Source organism: Oculina patagonica, chromosome 1 (genome assembly GCF_052425735.1).
Source record: "Oculina patagonica isolate OP01 chromosome 1, crgOcupat, whole genome shotgun sequence".
NCBI classification, from domain to species: domain Eukaryota; kingdom Metazoa; phylum Cnidaria; class Anthozoa; order Scleractinia; family Oculinidae; genus Oculina; species Oculina patagonica.
The window spans coordinates 39,224,380-39,252,373 of record NC_135758.1 but is presented as its reverse complement, the minus strand read 5'-3'; the positions used below and the strand labels follow the sequence as shown (position 1 = coordinate 39,252,373).

At 37.8% G+C, this 27,994-nt stretch overlaps 1 protein-coding gene across 1 annotated transcript; it reads left to right on the top strand.

Moving 5' to 3' along the window:
- Positions 1-40: 40 nt before the first annotated feature.
- On the top strand, positions 41-27,705 carry LOC144630025 (choline transporter-like protein 4). Its single transcript, XM_078488305.1, has 27 exons — positions 41-275; positions 3,632-3,680; positions 4,210-4,283; positions 4,943-4,993; positions 5,470-5,500; positions 6,627-6,726; positions 10,355-10,468; positions 16,033-16,105; positions 16,243-16,357; positions 16,489-16,531; positions 17,065-17,105; positions 18,494-18,544; positions 18,735-18,796; positions 19,883-20,011; positions 20,380-20,479; positions 20,916-21,008; positions 21,598-21,673; positions 21,850-21,923; positions 22,395-22,524; positions 23,036-23,082; positions 23,594-23,688; positions 23,789-23,828; positions 23,967-24,110; positions 24,487-24,557; positions 25,112-25,176; positions 25,356-25,440; positions 25,937-27,705. Exons 1-27 carry the CDS (start codon positions 182-184, stop codon positions 26,044-26,046), a joined length of 2,157 nt encoding a protein of 718 aa, XP_078344431.1. The 5' UTR covers positions 41-181; the 3' UTR covers positions 26,047-27,705.
- The last annotated feature ends 289 nt before the right edge of the window (positions 27,706-27,994 follow it).

The window sequence follows — 27,994 nt, the reverse complement described above, 5'->3', positions numbered from 1 at the left end:
AGCACGTGACTTGTGTTATCCAATGACGTGAGCCGGATAATTTTACGTGAGAGCTCATCTGCTTACAAAATTTTCCTCGGAACGATGCACGATTTTCGATGCCGACTTTTAATGTCGTCATATTAGACCGGTAGTTTCTTATACACACCGTATTGCTCGTACAAGATAGCTTACAAAAATCATGGGCTGTTGTGGGAAAAACAGCGACGATGAAAGGACGGATAACGTTGAGATGAAAGGAGGCGCTTCCAAAGGTGGAAAAGCGGGAAAGTGGGGTGAGTTTTGTATACAAATAGCAAGCGTATCGTAACAGGCTAAATATAACGTAATTCTTGTTTGTCAGGGAAAAACATTCCATATGGAAGCTGTTTATGTAATGTTGAATAGTTTAAAGCAACTGGTTTGATCTGTTAAAATAATTCGTGGACCGTAAGCTTTAGTTTCCTCTCGAATCTTGCGTCCATCTTGGTTGCGTGTTGCAGTTGGACGTTAGGCAAATAAGCTCAAGCTTGTCTTAAATGTAGAAGCGATCGGTTTTACTTTGCTATCTTTCATAGTTTTCCTTTCCATATAGATCAAATTCGCTGCTTTTAACGCAATTTTGCTGGTTTTGTAGTTAGCCGCTTTGCGCGTGATTTTTATACCGTACAGTGAAATTTGATTCCCACCATCCAGCGACTTCCTCGTTCTTGTGCGTCATGTTTCCTTCAGCAAACAAACACAGCTCTTTAACAGTGATGTTGCTTCGGAGTGGCATCCGATTTAAAGTATAAGTCGTAATAAACTTATATATCAGCTTATGACAAAAATAGTCGATTGCAACGCTGTGAAATAGTCTAAGGAGTTTTCAAACTACAACAGATCACAGGAAACTCGAAAGTTCAACAAGTTGGGGGTAATTCATAACAGTTATAGCAGCCGCAGACATGCAAAGACTGGCAAAAGAGTGAAGCCCAGTTAAAAGTCTTGAATGTAGTGTCATGCAGTCTGATATTGCCAGTACAAATGTACATGCATTTGTCTTCTATTACTGCAAATGTAATAAATACGATATCGCTTTTTAAAAACATGTTTCGGCATGACTTATGCTATTTTAGTTTATTGAGATGAATGCAAAAAAACCTTATCTGAATAGGTTGCTTACAGAGACAAAGAAAAAAAAGTAAACATCATGCTGAGGTGATAATGATATGAAGAACAATAGATAGACTAAACTGTAACAAAGTTTCTGGTACTATCTGATAATTCTTTTACCTCACTTAATCTCAGACAACTGGGAACTTTACATTACATCTACGTGTACCATGTCACTTTTTATAAGTCAGAAGTGTCTGTGATGGCTACAAGGAAACAACAAGATCCCTGGTTTGGGACATGCCTGACATGTAAAAGCCAGTCTTTTCATGTACATTGTAACTCTGGTTTCCTAAGCATGGAAAAACTAGTCCTATTGCTTCTCTCCTTTGATGGGATGCTTATGCTTTCTAGTGCTAAGCAGTGCCTTACGTTTTTGAAATTATACAGATTCAGGATGGTGTGCATTCCCTGATTAATCTTGGGGAATATCACCAGATTTTAGCCCACTCGACTTACGGTCTCGTAGGCTATGTATCAGGTGATATTCTGCGTGATTTCACAGGATAATTGTTAATTAGCTCCTAGTACACCCCTCACCTTGGTTAACAAAATGTACACTGTCAACCCTCCAAGTTAAGACCATTTTAGTCACCATGGCGATTAAAATTTTGGAGCTGGCGACTAAATTGGAACAGAAGTCACCAGCCCTGCGACTCAAATTGAGAAGAAGGATTAAAAGCATGAGCTTATTTTTAGTCACTAAAATTTTTCACTGGTGACCAAACTTGAGCTGTCAGTAGCCTGCGAACAGGCTTTCCGGAGATTTCCGAAGAGCGCTTGGACGACGCGAAGCGCCGGCGACGAGGTGCGAAGCGCCGAGAAAGAAAGCCTGCACGCATCTCTCAGGATATCGAGTGTTCGCGTCCAAATTTTGGACGCAATGTGCTGATTGGTGGATTTTAATTATTTGTGACGTTGTCGATGTTTTTCACTTCCGGTAGAGACAAAAATCAAAATAGAACGTGTCTGGTTTCAATTGCTCGTTCTTGAGAACGGCGTTAGCGACTGCTTGCCAATTTTTCGAGGCAATATTCTTCGCGAGAAGGATATTCTCCCTTACGTCTGGTGTTCGAACATTTGTTCTTCCACTGGGCCACAAGATCAGAATTTTTAATCGGGTCGATCGCAGATCAGGGTCGATTATATCCTCATATTCGGAAGTGCGTCTTCATTCTCGTGAATCGCGACGGCCAGTGCTTGAGGTCCTTGAAATTGCATTCCCAGTGATTTTCGAGCACTGTCTCCGACTCTGGGTCTGTGAACTGCATCTTCGGAACTTGGCCGTTGGCTGTCAGAAGAAACTTTCTGTAATTTTTAGCTCGCGGGCGACCGACCATTATTTGTTTTCCGTTTAAATTTGATTTCCGGCGTGCGGTTTAAATGCTTTTGTTTAAATGTGACAACTGACAAGCTCATCAATCTGCGGGGTTCTCGTGGGCGGCATTTGCGATTCTCAGAGATGCGTGCAGGCTTTCCCCTCCATTTTTGCCCCGCCGGCCAGCGCTCTCCAGAAAGCCTGTTCGCAGGCTAAGCTGTCGGTGGCCAAATGGCCACTAAGGAAAAAAATAAACTTGGAGGGTTGACTGTGATGCCATAACACTGTTTCTGTTTGAAAACACTTAAAGAAAATATCAGAAATACTTGGCTGATGCCTCATGCTTTCTCTTTTTTCTTCTTCTCATGATTATCAAACATGGCTTTGGTTTCATATTTTGGCTAGTAAATATAAACATGTACACAGGGCAGTGTTCTCCCTAGGTATTTAAGGCCAGGCGGGCCGCCTAGCTTGATTCACAGTAAAACTGTTGCCGCCTGGCTTAAAATTAAAGATTAAATGCAACGTAACCTTAATTTGAGATCTGGAACTGGGAATTCCTATCCATAAGCAAAAAAGAAATCACTCAATGAAGTCGATGAAACTGACTGGTGTTTTTTTACTGAGTTTTCTCACCATTAATACGATTACAAAAGTGATTTATCCTCGCATTAATATGTTCAGAACTGTGATGCATTCGTTTTGTTGGATAGCAGCTGTCTTTATCAAATTGTCGCAGGAACACAATGGCATTTTAAGGTGTTGTACGCGGGAAACTAAACAAAATTCCAGCGTTCCTGGAAAGAATGATGAACTGAGTCGACTCGGGTTGCTCAGAACAGAAACTAAAAGCTTCTCAAAGCCTGACGCAAAGTAAATAAGTTCATTTCTTACTCTGGAAAAGGGACAGAAAAGTGATAGTAACGTGGGGGAACAAGTTCCACAAATCAGGTTTTGACACTTGAAAACTGATCACAGTCAGAATACTCCCTGGCCTTCCCAAATTCCTAGGGAGAACACTGCAGGGGGTTGATGATTGTGAATGATCTGACTATGACTCTAACAGTTCATGGGCAACTACTATTATTTTGTGAACTTGTTGTTCTACCCTTTGCATTTGTGTGGTAACTGTATTAATTTATGACTTTTTAAAAATATTGAAAATGCTCTTTTTTATAGGAAATCCTCAGCCATTTGATCCGACATTTAATGGACCGATTAAAAACAGGTAATTATAGAACTATTTTTTTCAAATGCTGTCTAGACAGATATTTAAGATTTATTTACATACTATAGCCTTACAACAACAACATCGATAAAAAGAAAATGATAATAATAATAATAAAAATTGATAATTAAAAGTCTTAAGCAACTGATGGTAAATTATGGAGCAATTGTAATTTACCATAAGATGTCAGGATAGTCTTCAACATGTATGTACATATGTTGTGGTCCAATTTTTACCCTTGGTACAATCTGGTATTTTCTTTTGTTTCGCATTCATTATCACATACTACCATACACCAGGACAAAGGGAATACTAGATTAGACCAAGGGTAAAATTTACATGTAATACATACATTGTAAACTCATCTTCAGAATGCAAGATATCAAGAAGAAAAATGTTTTTACACAAACATGTATCGTGTTTGTTAATTAATGTAAGGTAGATATCTATAGATATTAGAAATTATTATTTTATATTTTCAAATTACCTGAGGTGCCTCATTATAGGTGAAATTATTTTTGTCTTTTAGGAGTTGTACAGACATAATCTGTTGCATTCTCTTTGTTCTTTATATTGTTGGTATGGTGGCCTTGGGCATTGTAGGTAAGTTATTCTTATTTCTATGGTAAATCACTGCTTAAATTAAAGTCCTAATTTACATGTTAAGAACCAAGAAAGATTTAATACTGCTCGACGTTTCGGAGTCATCTTGACTCCATTATCAAGAGACTTGTACAGTATGCAAATAAGGAACGCTACAAAATAAGCATAAAACAAAGAACGACCTAAACGAACACCTTAGCGCGGATGGAATCCGTTTGCATGTTAAGTGTTGGCTTACGCATGCGAATGTACAACATTTCTTTCACAAGGCAATTAAATTTGCCGCTACATTTTGTGATGACGCGAAATTGTTCGATGAAGCGTTCAGGTATTTCAGAATTGCTTGTAAATTCTTTTTTTTATGCTTATTTTGTAGCGTTCCTTATTTGCATACTGTACAAGTCTCTTGATAATGGAGTCAAGATGACTCTGAAACGTCGAGCAGTATTAAATCTTTCTTGGTTCTTCTTATGTATTTGCTGTAGCAAATCCCTGCTGATCAAAAATTTACATGTTGTACATGCAAAATAATATTATTCAAAGGAGTTAAGTTTCAGTAAATGGTGGCACATGTGCAATATGAGACCTAACATCTGTAGAAAGTTGATGATTAATAGTTGGAGGTTAGTGTTTAAATGCCAGTAAATGTTTTTTTGCAGCATATGTAAAAGGAAACCCCTACAAGCTTCTGAATTCAGTTGATTCTGATGGTAAGTTGTTCATTAACAATGTATTCAAATAAAAAAAATGATCAATTACAAGTATAAACTTATATTTCTAGTTGATAATGATTCTTGTTATGATTCGTGTTATGAACTAGAAATTCACTTTGAAATACCCTGGTGGGGGAATTCCCATAAATTTCGGATAGGGATGTGCCGCAAAGGTTTTTATACCCTGACCCTATTCAAAGATAAAGAAAGCAAAAACTGATACCGACGAAAACCAAAAAAGGACACCCTGTGCAAGGGAAGGAGAAGCATTCCATGACGACCCAAATAACAGCTTACCGGGCATGGCAAAACACAAATTTCTATAATGCATGGTGAGTCAGTAGAAAAGAACTGTCCTGTGGGTATAAAACAGCTGCGGTAATACTTACAATAGTTGTAACTAAATTGCAATGTTTTGAGCATAGAGTTTCTGCATACTATGATTTTAAACTCATTTTCTCCTTTCTTTGCAGGGAATATTTGTGGCTATGATGAAATAGTGAAGTAAGAGTTTGTTTAATTTTCGTGACTTGTTATATAGTATGAGGTTTAACAAATAATGAATACCGTAAAAACCCGCAGATAAGCCGCACCTTTTTTCCAAAAATTTTCGCTCGAAAGCGGGGGTGCGGCTTATCTGCGGGAACATTCGGAAAAGGTGCCGTAAATTTTCGTTAACTGATGCTAATTTATGGAAAATTATGTAAATAAATATAACATAAAACTACAAGAGAGTACCGGTCATTGCTTTTGCAAGTTTGACAGCTCCTATACTGTTTGCAGTGTCGACAATGGCCTATAACTTTAACACTAATATTAATACTTTTACGAGCGAGAAAATACCACGAGTATTCACGAGTAAGATGGCCAATTGTTTCTTTCTCATTTTGCACTTTGATGGAAAATTTGTCGAACTGATTACGAAACTCTCTTTATGCAACAAGTTTATCTCCAATAGATGGCTCTCAAATCTCTTTAATTTGTCGATATGATAGCCACGAAACCCGAACGCCTCCATCGCCATCTTGTTTTGCTTTACGTTCTCGCCCTAGTCCCATATTTCGCGTCCGATCAAATGCCTGGTTACTAAGCTACGAACGTTCTGCAAACGCAAGTTCTTGTTGTTGTGACACAAAAATCTATGGAAAAATTGCCTTGAATGAAGAAATACCTGTCAACAAATGCCAGAAAAAGATCACCCATAATATGTCAAAGTTGGTTTTCATTATATTAAAGAGCTCAAATTGTGGGTAAGACTGAAGTATTTTCTGTTTCAATGTTCATTGAGTTTACGTTCGATGAAGAAGACTTCCTAAAGACTCAACTTTGGATTTTTGACTCGACTTTGGATTTTCTTTGATTTACTTTCAAAAAACTTTTTTTCCAACATTTGAGTTGTTAAACTCGGGGTGCGGCTTATCTGTGGGTGCGGCTTATACGCGGGTGTTTACGGTATGTTGTAATACAATTTCAGTTCATTGTGATTTTGAACTAGTCTGACTTGCATTTTCATTTACCATTATCATTGAACAAAGAAAAATACAATTCAAACTACATGTAGTTTAAAATCATTTTGGCCTAAAATTCATTTTAAACCATGACACATACTAAGATTTTTGTTTTCTTTTAGGGATCGACCTAAACTTGTGTTCTTTGACTTGACGGAATGTATTTCTGCCACCACACAAGTTGCCACCAACTTGTTTGGGGCATCCTGCCCAACAAAACAGGTGATCATGATATTTATTAATTATAACTATATATAGCATTAAAGGAGCCATGTCACGGACAACTCATGTTGAAAAAATTGGCGAAGTTTTTCAAAATTGTCGTTCGAAGTTTGTCCTAAACTTTATCAGTCTAAACCATTGGGCAATTCCAGAAAATATCCATACACCACGACGCACGGCTTCAATATTTTAACCCCCCCTTGCCTTCGGAAATTCCAAAATGCGTTACCCCCCCATGCCCTTGGAATTCCATAATTCTTAACCCCCCGCCTGTTCGGATTTTTCCCTTCTTCTTTAAGTCCTTTACAATTTCCGGCAGGGTTCGCGAATATGCCAAATTTGGCGTATTTTACATCAAATTATTTCAAATATCTCGATCTGTAACAGAGGCTGGGATGAAAAGTTACTCTTGTTCAACAGATACAACCTACATTAACTTTACATTTCTCCAAACTGGTACAGAACATTAAAATAACAATATCGTGTTATGTCCGTGTGTACTTTCGGAAGATAATACGATCGAGTGCACTGACATATCCGCCATCTTGAATTTGAGCCTTCGGGGTCAGCAGTCGCTCCCAATCCCACATGCTTCAAAATAGCATCTCGAAGCGTGGCGAAATAGTTTCGCGCTTCACTGAATGTGCTGAATATGGGCATGTACTAAAACCCGAAACAACGAAACGAAACCACCGAAACGAAACAACCGAAACGATTGAAATGAAACTGCATTACCCATTACTGACAATTATTTAGAGCTAACCGTAAACAGGCTAACCGGAGTGCATAGTAGGCTAACCTAAGTGAAATGTATGCTAACCGGAGTGTGAAGTAGGCTAACAGGAGTGTATAGTAGGCTAACCGGGGTTTATAGTAGGCTAATCGGAGTGTATAGTAGGCTAAATGGGGTGTATATATATCTTATTGACCATGCGCGAGGGTCGTACTGGGCGAATATTGGCTCGAGGTCTTGACAGTACGGAACTTGGAAAATATCGGCCCTCGCGGGACTGGAAATAAAGTAATCTGATTGGCTGATTTAAGTATTGGCCCTCGGACCGCCTTAGTCGTGTAATAAAGTACGGTATTAAAGTAGCGGAAATCTTGAAATTTTGATTGTTTTCGGTGATTTTGTTTCATTTCGCTCGTTTCGGCGGTTTTGTTTCGCTCTTTTCGGCCGTTTCGTTTCGGTGGTTTCGTTTCGTTGTTTCGGGTTTTAGTATATGCCCTGAATATGTTGTGGATCTGCTTTGACAAGAAATAAGAGTGAATGAAGACATTCATCAACGTTAAGGCCTCTGGAGCTTGATGTACAACCCACATTTTATTGGTTTTATTTTGTAAATAAACGCAAACACATGCCTGATCGATCGATACTTGTCTTGTATTCTGCTTCTGCGACGCGGTCGTCAGTTCGTGCTTTATTTACGAATTAGTGGTCCACAAAATTAGCATTTTCAAGGAACACTCTTTTCCGTCTCCTGGAAATCCAAAATCTGGAACTCCCCCATACCTTCAAAATCCCAATCGTAAGTATCTCCCCATGCCTTCGGAATTCCAGTTCAAAGAACCCCCTTGCCCTGTGAATTCCAAAAAGCCTTCTGTGGTATGTTTGTATGGTATGGTATGGATATTTTCTGGAATCGCCCAACATCTTTTTGGTGTAAATTAGTTTGTGGTTTTAGATTTAAGAAACTAGTTTTAATTATTTTTTTTCAGATTTTGATAATAAATATGAGAAAAAAAATCAAACAAACTGGTTTAAAAACTACCGGTACATGCACAAGCCAAGAGTGGATCGGAGTACAATTCAGGGAGCAATCCAGCAAATAATTTCAATTTTTGTGTGGACTTTTCACACATTGTTGTGATGCAGTTTTTTCCGATTGGGGAGTCACTTTCCGTAGTAACTCAATTAAGTGCTTTCGGAATTATTCGATAGTGTTTGGGGAATCCGAAGATTTGAAGAGATGTGATGGGTAGTGAACCACATTCGATCAGTGTGGAGTAAGTCGCGCTTTATTTGTGAATCTAAAAGCCATAATTATTTGTCACAGCTTTGGAAGAGCATGTTGTGGCTGGTGTAACAAGCAGGTTCAGGTCTCGATTGTCTCGCATAAGCGGCGCCGCAAGTTTTGAAATCAACATACCCAAGAGACTTGCTCGCGAAGAGTTTGAAATGAATTTCCTTTTGAAAAAGAAGAAACTCGTGTATCGTGTTAAAAGGATGAAACTCTTTCAAGAAGCAGAATATTTCCCCGCGTTCAAATGTGAAAGGGTGAAACTACATGTATTTGGCGGAAAATAGTAACACCATCGGCTGCCGAAAATACACACAGCATAAATGCGCAATGAGTCATCAAAACAACTTGGCCGATCATGCTGTTTTACAAGTCTTCGACCCTAGAATTCAAGAATAACGTAAGACCGATGCCAAATTCAGAACTGCTCAAAAACATTTTCCTACAAGTTAGTATAAAAAAATAACATGGACCCGTTAAATTTGCATATTCAAACTGTGCAACAAAATAATTTAATTGTTGGTTGAAAGTGAGTCCTTCGCCGCATCTCAAACTGCCGACTCGAAAAATTAAGAACAGGGAGTCAGTTTCTTGACGAAAAAATATTACTCTGCCTTTCTGGGCAAGCCACTAAGAAACTATACGTTAGTGAAATCTTATAATTGGAACTTGCTTATTCCAAAGGTTGGAAAGGTTATAAAATGGCGGCAACGCATTGAAAGAAAATAAGTTTATCTATGAGTTGTTTACAAAGGGAAAATGAATGGCGATATGAGACAGTTCACATGCTCCACACAACATTTCTTTTTGAATAAAAATTAGTATCCTTCCTTGTTAGCGGTAATGGAAGGCTTTTGGTTTCAACAACTACTTTTTTGTAGGATTTTGGGTTTCTATTATTTTTTTTTGTTTGCTTTCGACACTTTCAAATTTGCCCTTAAGCGACAATTCTTCCATGCGAGCAAACACGAGACAAAATGTACTAAGTCAACAATAAGGTAAAATACAGCTAGAATGTCTACATAAAACACGGAAAGGGTTCTCTTTTCATTTTTCACCATACATTACCCGGTACTTAAATCGAACTTTAAAGCATTGCAGTTGTCAGATATTTTTCTTTGTAATAATTCTCAATCTGTTTTCGTTTTTCTGACGCTTACCTTTTTCGATATTTGAAGAAAATGTTTTTACCAGGTTGTTTGCTTTTCCTAAAACATGTTGACATTGTGGTTACAAGCGTTCTTCTGATTGGATAGTAGCCCCCACTGTGTAAACAGTTTACATCGGATCCAAAACAACAACGAAGGAAAAACGGCAACTTGTGTTCCTTGAAACAAAGTACAGGGCACTTTTTTCTTTCAACAGTCTTGTAAAAAATTAATCTATTGATAAGTTCTTTGCTTCTCGTCTCGTATCTTGAATTTCTCGACTCGAAACTTGACGTTGTTGACGCTGTTGACTCGCAAGTCGATACTCCAAGTGACTTTAAACGACTTACATTTGACTGGTGTTACAGTGACTTGTTAATTAATTCATAATGAAAGTCCACACATGTTCGCATTGCAGACTTACTTTTATTTTTACAAAGTATTTTGCTTTTGTTTCAGCGTTGTGCGAAAAAGTGTCCAGACCAGAATGCCTTGGGATTCCAAGTCAACATATCAGATCTTGTTTGTGATTATGATCTTGATCTGAGCAAAACTAATTATGCAACTGAAGAGGTAAATATTGTATTTTAATTTATTTATCACACATTGCAGTAGGGGTCTTTTAAATGAAATACAAACTTACACACTTCAGATTAGACAGCAGGTACTTTAAAGCTGTATATATGGGCCTGGTTTAATATTACTGTGAAAACTTCTGTATAAGCTGTGCACACTTTTTTGCTGAAATTTTAGGCTCAAAATCATGGTTACGGCTTATCTACAAGACCATTACACAGCTGATGTGAAATCAAACTTTTCCGACCCAGACTTCTCTCTTTAAATGACTGCATGGTTATTAAGCAATTGTTGCGTATCATTATCAATATATATGTTTTGCTCATGCTATTTCCATTCAATTTTCATCGTTTTTCACAATGGGCTTCAGCAATAAAGACATCTTGTCAAAAGAACATCAATATCTTTAATAATAATAATAATAATAATAATAATAATCATCATTTCTATAGCGCTATTTAGCTAATCTTTCATAGCGCTTTACAATCACTATGCTAAAAAATAAAAATAAAATATAAAAATACCTAACTAAATTAATCTATTGAGCTAAAATATCTATACATGCAGAGAGTGAAGTTTTAAAAGTTAAAAAATTTAAAAACTAAAAATATCATGATTATTTAACTGGACTTAAAGTAAACATGTATAAGAAATAAAAATTAAATGTCATAGGCTTCTTTAAAAAGGAATTCTTTTGAGGGAATGAGATGATGACGTATAATGTATTCAACTCGCAGCAAACACAGCCTGATTTTGACCAAGTTTTTATATCACCGACAAGCAACCACCTTCTTTGCCTCAACGCTTTTTTCAAGTTGTTTTTTTTTTTTTGGGGGGGGGGGGGGGCGGCTTATCTCTGAGTGTGGCTGTTACCTAAGTTTTTTCCGTGCATTGTGTGGTCAGAGTATGGATATTTCCTGGAACCACACACTCTGTAAGAACAAGATAGAAGAAGGTCATGATTTGAGCTCCTTGTTTTTTTAACTCTTAAGAGTGAAATCATACTAAACCTTCGAAATACCGTAAAATTCTCGCTATAAGCCCTGGGCTTATACAACTTTGTAATGGGTTTGGGGTTGGCTTATAAACCAAGGGGCACATATCCGGGGGGAGGGGGGCTTATAAGAAGAATAAAAAAACCATTTGAAACGAGCCACTGCTGCAGTGTTAGTTGAAATATGTTTTTAAGTTAAAAAGTCATAATAAAGCGACAATTAACTTACATCCGGGTGTATTATTCTTTCTTAAATGTATTATTCTTTTTTAAATGTTTATTTATTTAATGTTTTTAGTGCTTGTTCTGACCCCAGACTAAGCTTTTTACACCCCTCAAAGGTAATGGTCTGTTTCCATTGGTAACTTGTCGGTTACAGGGAAATATTTTACTGACCGCCATTGTTCTTTTATACAAGAAGGACCTCTTGGGAAACAGAGCAATTTTTTGATTGGTTAGTTTCGATCTAAGATGGTGTCAGTTTTAAGTGAGCAATTTTTTGATTGGCTAATTGTATGAAATTCCGATCCAAAATGGCGTCAGCTTTATGAAGCACCAAATGTTCTTTGTTTCAGTTATTCATTTTGCACTTGAAAAAAGATATACCGGTAATATTTATAGCTGTAGGAATTCTTAAAGCTGCTAGAAAATCCCTGGAGTGTGAAAACGATTTAATTTCAGTTGCACACTAACTCAAACGATCAAGGTAAAGTGAAGCATGTTCAACATAACGTCAACTCTGCACACAGATCTGCCACCGTCATTATAAAACAGTTAAAGTGCTACTGTGATGAAATTCGCATGTTTCCTTTCGTAGCCGTTTTAAAATATTATAAAGTACTCCATATGAGAAGAAAAATGCAGTTTACAGTTTAGGGGTGTAACGATACATCGAAATATCGATGCATCGCGATTGGGAGTGCTCCGATAGCGATGCATCGATCCCAAGTTCAATTTTCGATAACAATCGCGATTGTTTCATTAACTATCGATAGTTACGATAGTTTTTTAAATGGTGTCCTGTAGTACTTTTTCCTTGATTTAAAAATGCCTCTCTTGTTCTCTGCCGTCGTTTCTCGGCTTTCTGTTCGTTGTTTCAGAATCTGTACTGTATAACAAGCCATAAAAGCAAACTTCACGGACGTCGCTCGTCTCCAGGGCCTTATCTGCGTTCAAAATGGTGGCTCGAATATTAACTCCACCCCCTTCTTGGAGAAAGAAATGATTACAACGCTATAAACTCACTAATTACAATACTATCGCAATAGTATCGCAATAGTGTCACTACTATCGCAATACTATTGCAATAGCAATTCGACTATCTCAATACTATCGCAATAGGCAAAATGACCCCAATAGTCACCACTATTACAGTTTTCAAATATCTCTTTTCGTTCCAGAGATATTCAAGTTTTTAAAATATGCAAATTAGCAAAGTTGTGACGTCATAGACTGAACCAAATTTTGATCAAATATGAAGAAAGTAATAACTTAGCCAATTTGTATAGCAACTCTCTGATTTTTTGCAGTAATACTCTGCTAGTTGAGTTGCACAATATGAACTTTACAATTTGGTTACCATGGCAACATACTAGGTTCCAGATCCCCCGATGCTAAAGGCTTTTCTGGCCAATTCTGGTATTTCTTTTCGATATTTGCCGATAACACTTTACATGCGTGATGTGGCAAGCATGTGAATAGATTAGACAGGCGTCTTAGCCGTGTTACATTTTTCCAAACTGAAAAATTCTAAAATATTAAAAACAAATTCATGGGGACTGGAAAAGAGTTAGTTGCCATGGTAACATAATGTTATTATACGTGTAAGTGTGTCAGCTGCAGAGCTATTAGTCTGCCAAGTTTCATTGGTATCTGCAGAAAAATGACTGAGATAACTCAATTTTTGTACTTGCGATAAAACTGGGTTGAGTAGATGACGTCATCAATCCCCTAATTTGCATATTTTACGATTTTTTTGAGCTTAAATATCTCTGGAACTAAAAAAGATATTTGAAAACGGAAAACGCCATTTTGAATCTTTCGTTAAAGTGCCTATGAAGTAAAACACTTTTTTGCTTTTTTTGGTAGCTTATTATGTCTACTTTCCGAAAAGTTAAAAAAAGAATAATGTCAAAGAGAGAGAAATCAGACTTTTTGCCGCCTAAAGTGCCCTCGGTAAGACAAAACAGTGGGTCCGGAGACTGGACACGAATTTGGCTCGAATGACGTAGTTAGTGGTTCCACGGATCAGTTTACACTTAGATTTTGTTGATACACAGTGAAGTTCACTACTTCAGCTGAGATTGTTCTGCTGCTCTTTCGTTGATAAATCGAAATCTTGTCCGACAAGAACGATATGTTGCCATCTGCGGACTTGGCAGAGCGGGTTTTTAGCAGAAATGAATCGCACAACGAAATATCGTGACACTAAATGGACTGAAGTAGCTAGTTGGACCTGTCAAACCGCCGCAAGCCGATCAAGCGCTCTTTCACAAAAGCGCTGGTCGACGAGGACGATCGAAGTTCGGCGAAGCAGATTCAAATGAGAAATTCCCTATAAAAAATGAATAACTAGAATTTTTATTGTTTCCAAAAGCACATACATCGACGGGCTTTGATTTTGTGAGTGGTTTCGCAGTGTCGCAATGTGCTTCGGAATTGACACGAGCGCTGCTTGCCGCGCCGAGGTTGCTTGCTTGTCGAATGTGTAAATTCAGGTTACGGTACGCCTATCCCGGTGGTTATTCGGTATTATATAACGATTTGGTGATTTTAATACAAGTAGCGATCAGTTGCTCGCTTTCATTTTGATTGTGTTCTTGTGTGGGAAAGTACAGTGGACTGACATGTATATTTCTCCGAAGCGTGAGAGTGACATAATTAAACTTGACAACACGGCAAGATAACACTTCTTCAAACTCAAGATTAGCACTTTTTGACTTGAACGAAACCAAAAATTTCCTCTTCAAGAATAAACAGAACTGCAGTTGCTCTTTATGGTTCGTTAGCTCTACGGTATATTTTCAACCGTCGACTTCTTTATCCGGATACGATAAATCCTGATTACAGTGCGTGTTTATCAGCAAATAATTCCGGCGAAGGCAGCCGAAAAATTTGTCCAAGATTTTGCAAGATCTCAGTGTATTGTTTAAAAGTGCATTCGCCATAGAATACTACCGGAAATGCAGACGTAAATGACAACATTCGAAGCGCGCTACTTGAAAACAAACTCACTCAAGTCACTCACTCAAGTCGAATTTACATTCCATATTTTTGCTTCTTTCACAGATGCATTCGTTTGGCGTCTGGCGATCGATCGTTTCAAGTGTTTGGGAGAGGAAACGACTGCTACCTTTAATACGAATCATGAATGATAAAACGATCTACTAACCATACAAATTAAATTTTGAGGAACGAAGTCTCATAATAAGAGAATAACACGCATACTGTACCCAGCTGTGTAACATATTGTAAACTCCTGGCGCGACTGCTAAATCTTTCTTCGGCTAGTCAGGGCAGAATGATGTAGAGAGACCACCATATCCTTTACAGAGATAACTCTTTTGATAAATTTCCTCTTTGCTTCATGACTTTATCGTTTCATTTGTGGCAAGGAAGAGCTTTTGCTGAGAACAGCGATCCTTGAACTGCCGACGGAACAGAATTCGTTTCTTCTTGCGTTTTCAGAACTAATAGCTTTACTAGACCTTACTATACACATAGAAATTTCGCTTCTATTTACTCTGCGAAGCTTCACCAAAGGAAATAAGTGTATTTGATGCAGTTTCGTTTGTGCAATTGCCTTTGTTTGACTCAAAAGCCGAAATATAACTTTCGCCAGCCCTCTTTGCTCTCTTTACGCCATAATCCTGGTGTCTTTAGAACCACTAAGTACGTCATTTCCGGTAAAACCGGAGCGTTTGGCCGCGCGTGAAAAGGACCCACTTCAAATTGCGAAATCCAAACCTCGAGGCTCAAAAAATACTAGAAAAAAGCGCTTTTGATTTCTTAAACACGCATATTCGTGCTAACTAAGACATAAACAAGCAAATTGAGCAAAGTTATTTTTTACTTCATAGGCACTTTAAATACTCTATGAAACCCCTAAAATTTCAAGGGGTGAAAATTTGATCATAGTAACACTTTAAGGCATACTTTATTTCATTATTTGTTTCTTTTATCTTTGTCTCTGTGTATATTCCTTTATTTCAAAGCATAATAAAGTGTTGTTAACGATATTTGTAGTGTTTGTATTTATGAAAGCATCGAGATTGTTGACCAAGACAGTTACCGAAATGCAAATTTGTTACCATTGGATACACAGCAAGTTGCCCTTGACAACAATGTCGTTTTGACGTCAAAACCTTGTCACCAAACTTCCTTAGTGCCTCACTCAACTGATAATCGTAGTAATTGTTTTGATAGTTTCCAGAATTCTTACCTTTGAAACAAAAAAACTAACTTTCCAAGTTGTATTCAAAGCAGTTTTAGTTTTAAATACCCTATTTAGGGAATATTCTGCATTAGTCTTTACATCTTTGATTTTCTAATTTTGTTATTTCAACAGGATAAAATAAAGGCCTTAAGAGTTTTAATAAAAGACAAGAGGTGTGCCCCTTATTACCTCAAGAGCACAGATCGTATGTATTTAGTTTTAGTTATGAATTATTTATTTTATGCATTCAAACATTCTTTCATTTTTTCCATGTACAGATGCAATACGAGAAATAAAATATTAGTAAAAAAATATTTTTCCTTTAAAATTTTATTTCTTCAGTCCTTAATCGCTGCATACCAACAGTTGTGGGAGATGTAATTTCTGATTTGGGAGGTAGCTTAACAAATGCAGATGGCCAGAATGTCACTGGCTCAGATGTCGAGGAGGGATCTTTGTAAGTTGTTAATATTTTGTGCCAAAACTGGATAGAAATTTCAGTAGCTTCATGCATGTACCTGTATATCTAATTAATTTCATCATGTATAAAAGTGATTTACCTAAAAAGGACTTTTTTTTAAAATTCAGAGCTGTTCAAGCACTGCTCAACCTACAGAATCTAGGTCAACAGGTCAGAAAATTAATATCGTTAGTATAATATAATTTATCAGGCCTTTTCTATCACTTCAATTGTGAGGACGCAACTTTCAGGTTGCTAAAACCTGTAATATACATGTATTTGGGTTGATCTGTACAAATAAAATGTCGGTTGCAATTTCCGCAGTGTGGTTACTTTTAGCATTTTCTATTAACCATTTCAGGAGAAGCATGAGTGAAACAAATTTTACTGCGATTCAATTTTTTCCTGAAAAAATGCAATGATAGAAACAAAAAGACCACCAAAAACCAGTTTAATAAAACCCAGAGATGTTGTGGTACTGGTCCCTAGGTTTTAATAGCAGAACAACTAAGATTTCAAAGTGAATCCATAACATATAGAGGGTTGGAGGGTCTTGTTATGATAATGAGTGCCAGGCAATAAAAAATACACTGGTTTGAAAATAATTTTAAACCCAACTCAGATAAACCACAACATATACATGTGTACACTGATTTGCGGAGTGGACAAATTTTGTTAATACCAAATCTGTTGCATTGTTATAGGTCATAAAAGATGTGCAGGAATCCTGGTACTGGATTCTAGCGTAAGCAATGTTTGCTAATAATTCTATCAATAAATAATAAATAAATTACTATATTTAGAGAGGAAGCCACATCAGCGCTAGCTGGTTTTCATGCGGGTCCTCTGTCCAGGTCGAATTGGAATTTGGAAATGTTGGTTTTTCAGGAGGGAGGAAAACCGGAGAACCCGGAGAAAAACCCTCGGAGCAAGGCGAGAACCAACAACAAACTCAACCCACATATGGCACCGGGCCGGAATCGAACCCAGGCCACATTGGGGAGGCAAGCGCTCTCGCCACTGCGCCATCCCTGCTCCCCGCCATCAATTGTAGATGATTCACTAATAGCAAACCAGCTCTACAACATAGATCTGTGCAGTTTTTGCACAGTCTGGAATTTCTAGTCTAGGTTCAGTATCCTCAGCAGCGATCCCAGTTAGGCTCCCAAATCTGAAATGTACATATACCATCGCTTGCATCTAAGCGTGAACACTCGCCACCAAAACATGATCTAAATGGGTATTTAACGTGGCATGATTCGTCATCAAATGCTGAAGTTAAGCAGACCGTAACGCGAACTTTCGCACTCAAAATGCTTGCCATAAACACTGAGTATGGGTGAAAGTTTACACTAGTTCTTGTGATTCAAGTGAACCTGCAAATGCATATCGACACAGATCAGGATCAATTTTTCGGAAGAAGTCTCTATATCCAAAAGCGGAATGTTTTGAACTTTCGGCGCAAAAGTTGCCTTTACGGTCCGCCAAACTTCAATGTTTGATGATGAATCATGTCACATTTAATACCCATTTAGATCATGTTTTGGCAGCGAGTGTTCACGCTTAGATGCAAGCGACGGTAAGCTTGTTGCTTCTAGGCTAAAGCTACTTTCTTTGACCTTATCATTTTGCCCTTTCTTGGCCTTTAAATCAGACCCTTTAATTATAGTGGCTGATTTTGCCATTGTAAATTTGCCAACGAATGTCCTATCCAGTCTACAGCTTTTGTGTGCCAGCGTTGCTTTTAGGATGTAATTCATATAGGGGACATTTTATATATTTGTACATTATTTTAGTACTGTTCTGCTGATAGAATGAGCATGGCCTCTTATTGGTGATACATTATTACCATTAATAATGTGATGCAGCTAGGCCTATTTATGTGTAACTGGTGTTTAGACTGCATGAAGTCCTATTTGGCGCAGACCGAACGCCCAACACACAAGATTGACCCTTGCATGCCATTAAGTGTCCAGTAGCTCAGTGGGTAGAGCATCCATTCTAAAACACTAAGGGTCCTATGTTCGAATCCCATTTGTTGCTCAGAATTTTTTCTGGGTTTCCGTATGGTTGATTTGTTGTGCAATTATTTCTTATTTATTTTACTGTTTTTTTTTTTTTAAATTTGAACAGAGCTATGGGAATTGCAATGGTAGCTTCTTTCTTATACATCATTGTGATGAGGTGAGTTTGTTTTTACTGTTAATAACCGTATTAATCACAACTTTTTGTTAGGTCTGTTAAGCTGAATGTACATGTACCTGATGTCTGTCTACACTGTAGGTTCAACAAAATAATTATTTTGTAGTACATGTATGTGTCAACAGCAGAATAAAAATAACTGTCACATATTTTTTTATAATTATTATTGTAGGTGGATTGCTGGACTTGTGGTGTGGGTGACAATCTATGCTATATTAACAGCCCTTGGCTTTTGTAAGTGAAAAGAATAATTTTATCACATTAAAATGCAATACTGTTATCTCGGGATGGTGGGAAGTCTCAAGGGCAAAAGTGTAGACAGGGAGATGTAAATGAATATTTTGAGGAACACACCCGGCACGCGTATGAAATTTTTAAAATAAACTTGTAGTTTCTTTGTGGTCATAAATATTTGCTGCCATTTAATCTTGTGGAAAAAGAAGGGGAGAGGGTCAGGACAAGGAAAGTTTGAGTCTTATGTATAATTTTAAGGTAAATTATTTTATGGTCCTAAACTCTTGAAAATGTGCAACTGTCAGGACTGTAAAGCAAACAATGAGCAGCTGTGGTGCTGAGAAGATCCCCAGGGGGAGGGGGACTTGCCTATGAAAGTGACGGGGATGCTTGTCGTCTCGCTTAGGGGTGTAAATTTTGGATTTTTGGTCTCACTAAGGGTGTTCCGGGCAAACGCCAATATTTTAAGCCATAATGGTCTCGTTTAGGGTTACACACGTGAAGAACTGTACAAATATAAATTCTATCCTTAGTTTTTTTTGTATCTTTAAGGGGTAAAGAAAAGCTTGAGCCACGCCCAGATTGGTCTCATTTAGGGGTTCTTTTTAAAATTTACGACGAGCATCATGTCTCCTTCATATAGGAGCCCAAATCCCCCCCCTCCCCCGGGGAGAAGATCGGTTTCTCTGTGGTAATGGTGGCAGTAACCAATAAAACCCAAGATTAACTTAACAGACTATGAGTTTCCTTATTCTAATGATGCCTTCCAAGGGGGTTTCTGATGTCGCTTTGTCACTCATTTCCAACCCAACTGTCACCTATTTGGTGAGGGAAACATTGTTGCTGTTGTAAATATACACCCTTTCAGTGTTAGTTTCTGTCGGCTGTTGATGCTCTGGAACAAGGTTGTCGTTACGTTTTGAGCTTTTTTGGTGCAATGTGGCCTGTCGCCAAAACCCCTCGGAAGGCCTTTCAAATGGAGGTGCAAATTAGAGAGGGGCAATTATTCAGCAGGAGGGTGCTTAAATACAAAATGAAATCATTAGCAATGGTGTGATAATGTCCTTTGTATTTCAATATTTGTAGCTGTGTACTACTCTTGGACGAAGTACAAGGAACTATCGTCCAATGCTGGCAACACCACTAGTACAGTTCTGAGTGTAGCCACAGGACTTGACAGCTATGTTAACAGTGAGAGAACTTGGTACTGGCTGAGTAAGTATGGAATCTCCTGACTTGCCTTAGTAGCACAACATTCTTAATTGTACATGTATGCAGAGATTTCAAAATGTTTTGAAGTAGGCATCAGGACTGGAAGAGTAGGCGGCTGTGACGATGCCAAGCTTGTTTGTCACAAACTGATCGATACTGACTAGAGTAACCAGTGACAGGTGATCAAGTAGCTGGTGAAACTCCAGCAGTCGCCGGCTTGTTTTGAAAACGTAAATTAACCCTGTGTATGTATTGCACAAAAACTAAGAACAAGTAACTGTAATATATGCGACTGCTTATTTTTGGTATTGTGAAGTGTATGATGAACGTTTCTTCACTGAATGTAATCCTCTCTGTTTCATCCCTTGCAGCCATTATTCTTGGTATAATCTTGGCAATTCTTGTGTTGATTCTGCTTGCTCTGTACAAGAGGATCTCCATTGCAATTCAGATTATCAAAGAGGGTAGCAGGTAATTATTTGAGTTGGCTTCCAAATGTCAGATCAAAATGTTTTGAAATACAATGGACGAAAAGTGTTACCCTTTTTATTGACTGTGAATAGTCTTGAAAGGCACACATTGAACTTGTCATTTTATGTGAGTTGTTTTTTGTTTTCCAAAAAATATCTCTTAGCCACTATGCAGTGAGCCAGTGAGTGACCAACTAAGGAAGTGATATAATGTCTGTCACACCATTCAGATTAGGGCTACTATCAAGAACCAATCAAACTGCAATACTGCAGCCGCCTGAGAACGTCTCATAGCAAATTTCTTCAAGCTCATAACTAATAATTATTGTTTATATCAATCTCTAAAGAAACAGAAACTAATCTTTCCCACTCAAATCCAATACCAAACAGTCTGAAGACTTTTATTTTGTTTTACTGACCAAGGTTTTTTCTTATAGGGCTGTATCTGCTGTACCATTTTCCTTGTTCTTCCCTATCATCCCGTGGCTGCTTCAGCTCATACTGTTTGCGTGGTTTGTTGCTGTCTTAGCGTATCCTTTGTCATGAAACTTGAACATTTTGCATATTCATTATTTTGCGGTATTAATATTGATAGGATAGGATCCAGTGTTAGTTATCTTGTATTTCTTGTTTAAGATGAGTCACATTTGTGCTAACTGTTTTTTTAATTACCCTAACTTGCCACCTATAGCAGTTATTTTGCATCCCAATAATGCAATCATTGCTCAGTTTAGACCCAAACACGTGTCTGTCATTCATTAGGTGTGATGAACATTAAGTCAAGGTGATCTGTCTTATGGTGACCTGTCCTACCTACCTACCTACCTACCTACCTACCTACCTACCTACCTACCTACCTACCTACCTACCTCCTACCTACCTGCCTGCCTGCCTGCCTGCCTGCCTGCCTACCTATCTACCTACCTACCTACCTGCCTGCCTGCCTGCCTGCCTACCTACCTACCTACCTACCTAACTTCCTACCCATACCTACCTACCTACCTACCTACCTACCTACCTAACTTCCTACCCATACCTACCTACCTACCTATAGTGCTATACTTATTTGTCTGTAAATCAAGCTAGCTGTTATACTGTTTGTTTCCTTGACATTGTAAGTTTCCTCGTTACTGCTGGTGATCCCGAGTTCCAAGTTGTCTCCAATGACACAGACAATGGAGTACTTTGTACTCAGGTTAGTGTTGTCCCAAGTAAACACTCTGGTGTTTATATGATTGGCTATTGTTGATTGGTCTCGGAGCTCAATCTGTGACCATCAGAGATGTTCTCTGTAAGCAAATTCTTGTTTCCTTGTTGATGTGTAAACTTGGCTCTTATACATTTTTTTTGGTTATTGTTCATTTATTTTAGGAAATAAGGGATCAAATTGACAAGCTGGGAGACAGCAACAAAACATGCAATTTTGTGGACTTTGCAAATGAAGAGTGAGTAGCAAATTTTGACAAAAATAACTGGTCATCAAAAAATTAACTGGTTGAAATAAAATTTACTTATTTACTAACTTCTCATGCCTAATACCTCTCCTGGGGCAAGGGCTGCTGACAAAAGTCCTAACTCCTGGGATTTCCTCTCTAGCTAACTCCAGATCAGTATACATGTGACAGTAGCAATCCCGCAGTCATTGATGTACAAGCTATTCAGTATTATTTGTTAAGTTCACTAACAGAAGTTGACACTGTACAGCCCATGTTTAGTTATATGCATTTTCTAGTTTAGTTATATGCATTTTCTAGTTTAGTTGTATGTGTTTTCTAGTTTAGTTATATGCATTTTCTAGTTTAGTTGTATGCGTTTTCTAGTTTAGTTATATGCATTTTCTAGTTTAGTTATTATGTGTTTTCTTCCATGCTACTTACTAACTTACTGTTGATGTTTTTGTCTGTCTCACATTACAGTCATCTGTTCCGCATGCAAGTCTACCATCTGTTTGGCTGGTTCTGGCTCATGAATTTTATCATGGCTCTTGGGACGTGTGTGCTGGCTGGTGCATTTGCATCATATTACTGGGCTTGGGACAAGAAGACTGTGAGTGTTTAAAACTCAAATGCATTTCAATCGAAATAATAATGATGACGACGACGATGGTGATGATGATGGGAATTTACAGTGGTATATTCCACAAAGTGCCTCTTCCTAGTCCCACTGATTCCAGATTGAATTGAAATTGGGAAGTTTTGGTTTTGTGAAAGGGGAAAACCGGAGAACCCAGAGAAAAACGCTCAGAGCTAGGACAAGAACCTACAACAAACTTAACCCTGGGAGGCTAGTGCTCTCGCCACTGCCCCATCCCTGCTCCCCGTCAACTGTTGTTAAGTTTTGACCAATTTTTGACTCTGAACCAACCAAAAAGCAAACTCCAAGTCGTAATACATGTACTGTAATATGGGATGAAATATGTTTTTCAATATTCTTTTTTCCGTAAAAAGCTCTATTAACTGTCATTTGCTTGCTAATATTTTTTATCATAAGAAACAGACAATAGAAATTAGGGGTCAACGACCAATCAAGAAGTAAACTTGTTGTTCTTTTGTGTCAGGACATTCCAAAATTTGCAGTGACAGCGTCATTTTACCGCACATTAAGGTAACGTAGAAACTTGTTCTAATATTGCTACACCCTTTTACAGAGTTTTTTTTATTTGTCCTTTGTTTTTTTTACCCTGAAAGACAGGAATGCATCTTTATTGTTGTTGTTAATTTAAACCAAAATTTGAAGGATGTTTATAATAGCACACTTCCACAGCGAGAAGCGTTGCATGAAAAACTAAACAGTAGTTCTCAAGGGGCCTATTTGTGTTTTTTTGTATTCTGTGAAATTCAAGATAAATTTTTACATTTAAATACATTTGAACTTGTATTGCAGTTATATTACCTCAGTCGTATGAGTTTTCCCGCGCTTTTTACGGGTTGACTTGTCTTTTTTTACTTTGATATGTGATTGGCTTAGGACCTTATTGCATTTTAAAGTTCAATAGTTACATGTTCGTTCGTTCGCTCGAAAAAGGCAACCGGCAAAAAGCGCGGGAAAAGTCACATGTGCAAGTTGCACATGTTGTTGAATCCTCTGTTCTTATCCTGTATGTGTCTTACTATAGGTATCATACTGGTTCACTCGCCTTCGGATCACTTATCATTGCCATTGTACAGTTGATAAGAGCAGCGCTGGAATATCTTGATCATAAACTCAGAGGTAATGTTTACTTAACAGACTCTACCTGTTTGCAAGTTTTGTATGGTGGCTTTGTTACCCTTGTCTGTGTGTTAACGATGATTTTGTTGTGTTTATTTAGGGCCTGGAGAGCAGAGTCAGTTAGTGAAGTACATTATAAAGTACGTAGATAAATATTTAGTCTTTTAGTTCAAGTTTGATTTTTTCACGAAAACCAGTGCATATCGATAGGTTTGTTAAATCGTCTGACTGCTTGAAACCTAACAAAAATAGTGAATATCACATGTAAATTTTTTCAGGTGTCTCAAATGCTGCTTCTGGTGCTTGGAGAAATTCCTGAAGTTCCTCAACAAGAATGCCTACATTATGATTGCAGTTCATGGCAAGAGCTTCTGTACGTCAGCCAAGAATGCTTTTTTCCTACTCATGAGGAATATCGTAAGGTCAGTTCAGATCACTTGTGAGATTAGTGTTTGGATTTTGTATGCCCATGGGGCGGAATCATTAGACAACGCAAAATTTGAATCCGCTAATAAATAATATATGTTTGTTTTTTTTCAAAGACTTTTTATGGTTAAGAATTGAAAAATTGATAATTTCCAAATTGATAATGATCATCATTTCGCGAGGGTGAGAAGCATTTACCAAGTTACATTATCAAACTAACAAGCATTGAACAAGAATTGAAGAAAATAGTCCCAAAAAAAGCTGGACTTTGATCAAATTCTCTCATTGAAATGCAGTACCATGTCCCCATATTTCCAGTGCTCATCCTACTTTTTTTCATGTGTTTTCTTTTTTTTTTTTTTTTCATTTCAGGGTGGTGGTTCTAGATAAAGTGACTGACTTCATTCTGTTTCTCGGCCAGCTGACCATCACAGCGGGCTTGGGTGAGCTAATTATTCAATCACAGTTACCCAATGCTTAAAAACTGATAACATAGTGCAAATTTTTGATAGACACTCTGGTAGAAACAAGGGAAATCTTCGTTATTGGCAGCAAACGACTCGAACCGTTTGCTCTACTTCATAAATTATTATATAACTGTCCAACACCCTTTCTGCGTTTCTGCGTTTTGTCGCTAAGCAGATTGTTTTTCATTGTTTGGAAATCTCACCGAAAACTTTAATTTGGGGGTAGGGGGTAGTTTTAAAATCGAGAATAAGGACGATCAAATTCAACGAGTGGGTACACCAGTGATGCGCTTCTTCCCAGGATGTCCTTTCAACCCGCTCTGCCTCATGGGGTAGGTAGAACTGAAAAAAACCCCTGAAAACTAGGAGGTCTAGGAGTTTGTTGTAAGGGGCCACATGACTGCCACTCGTGTAATCGAGTATTAGATAACATTACGAGAATCGCGAGTTACAAAAACAACAACAAGAATAACAACATTACCCTGCCACTGTTGTGTTACTTATCAGTGATGTGTTTGTACTTGGTACAGGTATTGGAAGTTTTTATTGGTTTGAACGACAAGAGAACCTTAATTACTACTTGGCCCCTGTCATTGTAAGTATTGCTTTAATTAACTGCTGTTGATCTTGTCTTGGAAAATACAGAAATACAAGCGCCTTAAAGTAAACTTTCCTCATTACTTCACTACTTACATGCATCATTGTTATGTTATTTTATCATGGCGTAGGTGATAAGATGGTTCCGGTTTGACGTGTCTTTATTTGTTTTGTTAGATTATCGTTGTTGGGGCATACGTTGTTGCCCACGCCTTCTTCAGCGTCTACAACATGGCCATTGATACCGTCTTCCTTTCTTTCTGTAAGTATACATCGATCTCTACTTACTGTCATCTCTGGGTACAACAAGTGTGTCAGTGAAGGTTGAGCAGAAGACACATTTCTGATTTTGCGCGGTTGTTTTTCTTGTATGAAAAAAACCTATCAAGCAAACTTCGGGCTTATTCAAAAGCAGAAGAATATGTCTCCGAGCTGTTTCTAGACTTCAAGCTGTCCCGATTTTCTTTTAGTTCGTCGGGAGAGAAGCGAAATAATGCGAGAGGAAAACTGAAGTCGGCACTCAGGATCCTCCAAGATGCACCGATCATTACGAAAGGCATTGACTGTTTGCGAAAAAGAATTTGCACTGCCGTAGTCTCATGACTGCAAGTTACACATGAACGTTTTTGTTTTACATTGACTACTAGCAAACGAATTGTTCCACTGAGAAATATCGTTCATTCAGTTTTGTGTCATGATTTTGGTTATTTAGTAATATTACGGTGGTTGCTTATTTGTTTTTTCTTTGTTTCGCACAGTGGAGGATTCCGAGCGAAATGATGGCACACCAGAGAAGCCATACTACATGAACAAGTCCTTGAGAAAGATCTTAGGCAAGAAGAACAAGAAAGCTTCAGACAGCGAGTAAAATGGCAGCCAGCTCATGGGAGAATTCAGATACGTCGCCTGAGCAGCTAAATCTTTTTAATTTGTATAGCCGTGGTGACTGTAAATTACTAGCCAGGGTTTATTTAGACATTATGTAAAGACCTTATTTTTAACTTATATTAGTCGTAGCCTTTCAAGAGCGGTTGTTACGGAGTAAAACGGATATTTAAGTGATAATGGGAAAGTCAAGCCAAACAAACAAACCTTTGGTTTTTATGGTTTCCTTGACAGTTTAAACTATTTGACTATAATTAGGTATTTTGTGTTATTTTTGATAATCAGTGGAATACTAGCCTGCGACCGCAGACGTATTTCCGGCTGTTGTTTCTCTCTGCCAAAAATTCGGAGAGAAACGACAGTCGAAGAAAACAACGCCATGGGAAGTAAACGCAAGTGACTTATATGTTCATTTTTTACATTATTTTGTTGTTTTATTTGTTTGGCTGCGAGGATATTTTCCTCTTATAATTGGTTAAAGACCAGTAGAGGAGCTAATGGGAACTTGGAGCGTAATTTTTAAGTGCATCAAGTCGTTTTTATGGCTTATCTTACTCGTCGAAGAATTTAAGAAGATTGGAAAAATTCCTGTTGGTGTGGACCAAAGTGCCAAGGTTAACTGTGACCTTTTGCAACGGTTTGATTTTTTTAAATCGGTGGGTTTTGCTGGACGAAATCTTTGTACATAGGACGTTCTCTATTTTATTAGGAAGTGTTTTTACGTACTCAAAACACGAAATGTGTGGTTTGATTGCTTCAAAATACATTGAAGAAGCAAGTTCGAGATGAAAGCGTACACAGACTACATTAACTGTTAGTCGAAGATGGTTATTTTAATTTATTTCTTTATAGCTGGTATACTCATTGTATGGGAAAACTGAATTGCGTAGCGTCGATTAGTTGATATTATTAAGACAGTCCTCCGTTTTAGCTACGTTTAGTTTAAGAAAACGCTTTTAAGATGCAAAAACGCATTGCATAACCATTAGGGATGGTTTTAAACGCTAGTAAAATAGGATTCTGAATCAGGAAAAGCGTAAGCTTTACATTCACAAAGTGAATGTTTTTATTTAATATTATATGTTTTATAGTCCATTGCACTGAGTGAGCTTGCATTGCACGTGTAACGTTTAAGTTATTTTTATTAGAATTTATAGCGTGAATTTTGGGTTGAAACTCCCTCTAAACAGGGCTGTTTTGTGCATTTTAACATTATTTTTAGGAACACCCTGTATAATTATGAGTCATTTTATGATAGTCATTCGCGCTTGTGTTGTCGAAATAACTGCAGGCGCTCTGAGTTCATTGCCCGGGAAGCAAGTGCCGTGTCTGGTGAAGCCTACTGCAGATTTGCAAATGGTATTGACCAATCAGAAAACAGCATTAGCGTGTATGCGCACACTTTAAGATTGATGTCATCAGCGCATGTCATATCACTCTAGTCTCCCCAAGTTGCTCAGTTCGTTGTGGCTGTGATATTTTCCCCATCAAATGCGGTCCTTGCTTTCCAGACTGCACAGGGCACTGTTTTAGAGCAGAGTACCAGTGAAATGCAAAACATTTTAGTCTCGTATAATTTCATCTTTCTGTACAGAATTTCTGTACAGAAGAGTTGAAGTGTTAATAAATGACTTGCACAGTTGCCAGTGTTCTTTTGTGTTTATGGACGCTATCGTTTCGGGGTGGCTTTTGTAGAACGCCAGTTAAACTTTAAAAGTGTAATTAAAAATAATGATTTTTTCCCCCTTGATAAGCCATTTCCAAGTTGTACAACCTTCCAAATGGAAATGAATGAGTTCGATTTCCAAGACAATGAGCGTTCAAGTAGAACTCATTTCCACCTTAGAGGTGTGTACCAGGACCTGTTTTGAAGCAGATAAAAAAGGCATCTCGAAAATGGCCCTTTATTGAAACTTTGTGCTATAACCTTT

Excerpts from the sequence above, each read along its gene's own strand:
- LOC144630025 (XM_078488305.1), top strand. The coding sequence starts at position 182 with ATGGGCTGTTGTGGGAAAAACAGCGACGATGAAAGGACGGATAACGTT. Across the intron at positions 4,994-5,469 it reads GAATTCAGTTGATTCTGATG|GGAATATTTGTGGCTATGAT; the intron begins GTAAGTTGTTCA and ends CTTTCTTTGCAG. Across the intron at positions 20,480-20,915 it reads ATTATCAAAGAGGGTAGCAG|GGCTGTATCTGCTGTACCAT; the intron begins GTAATTATTTGA and ends TTTTTCTTATAG.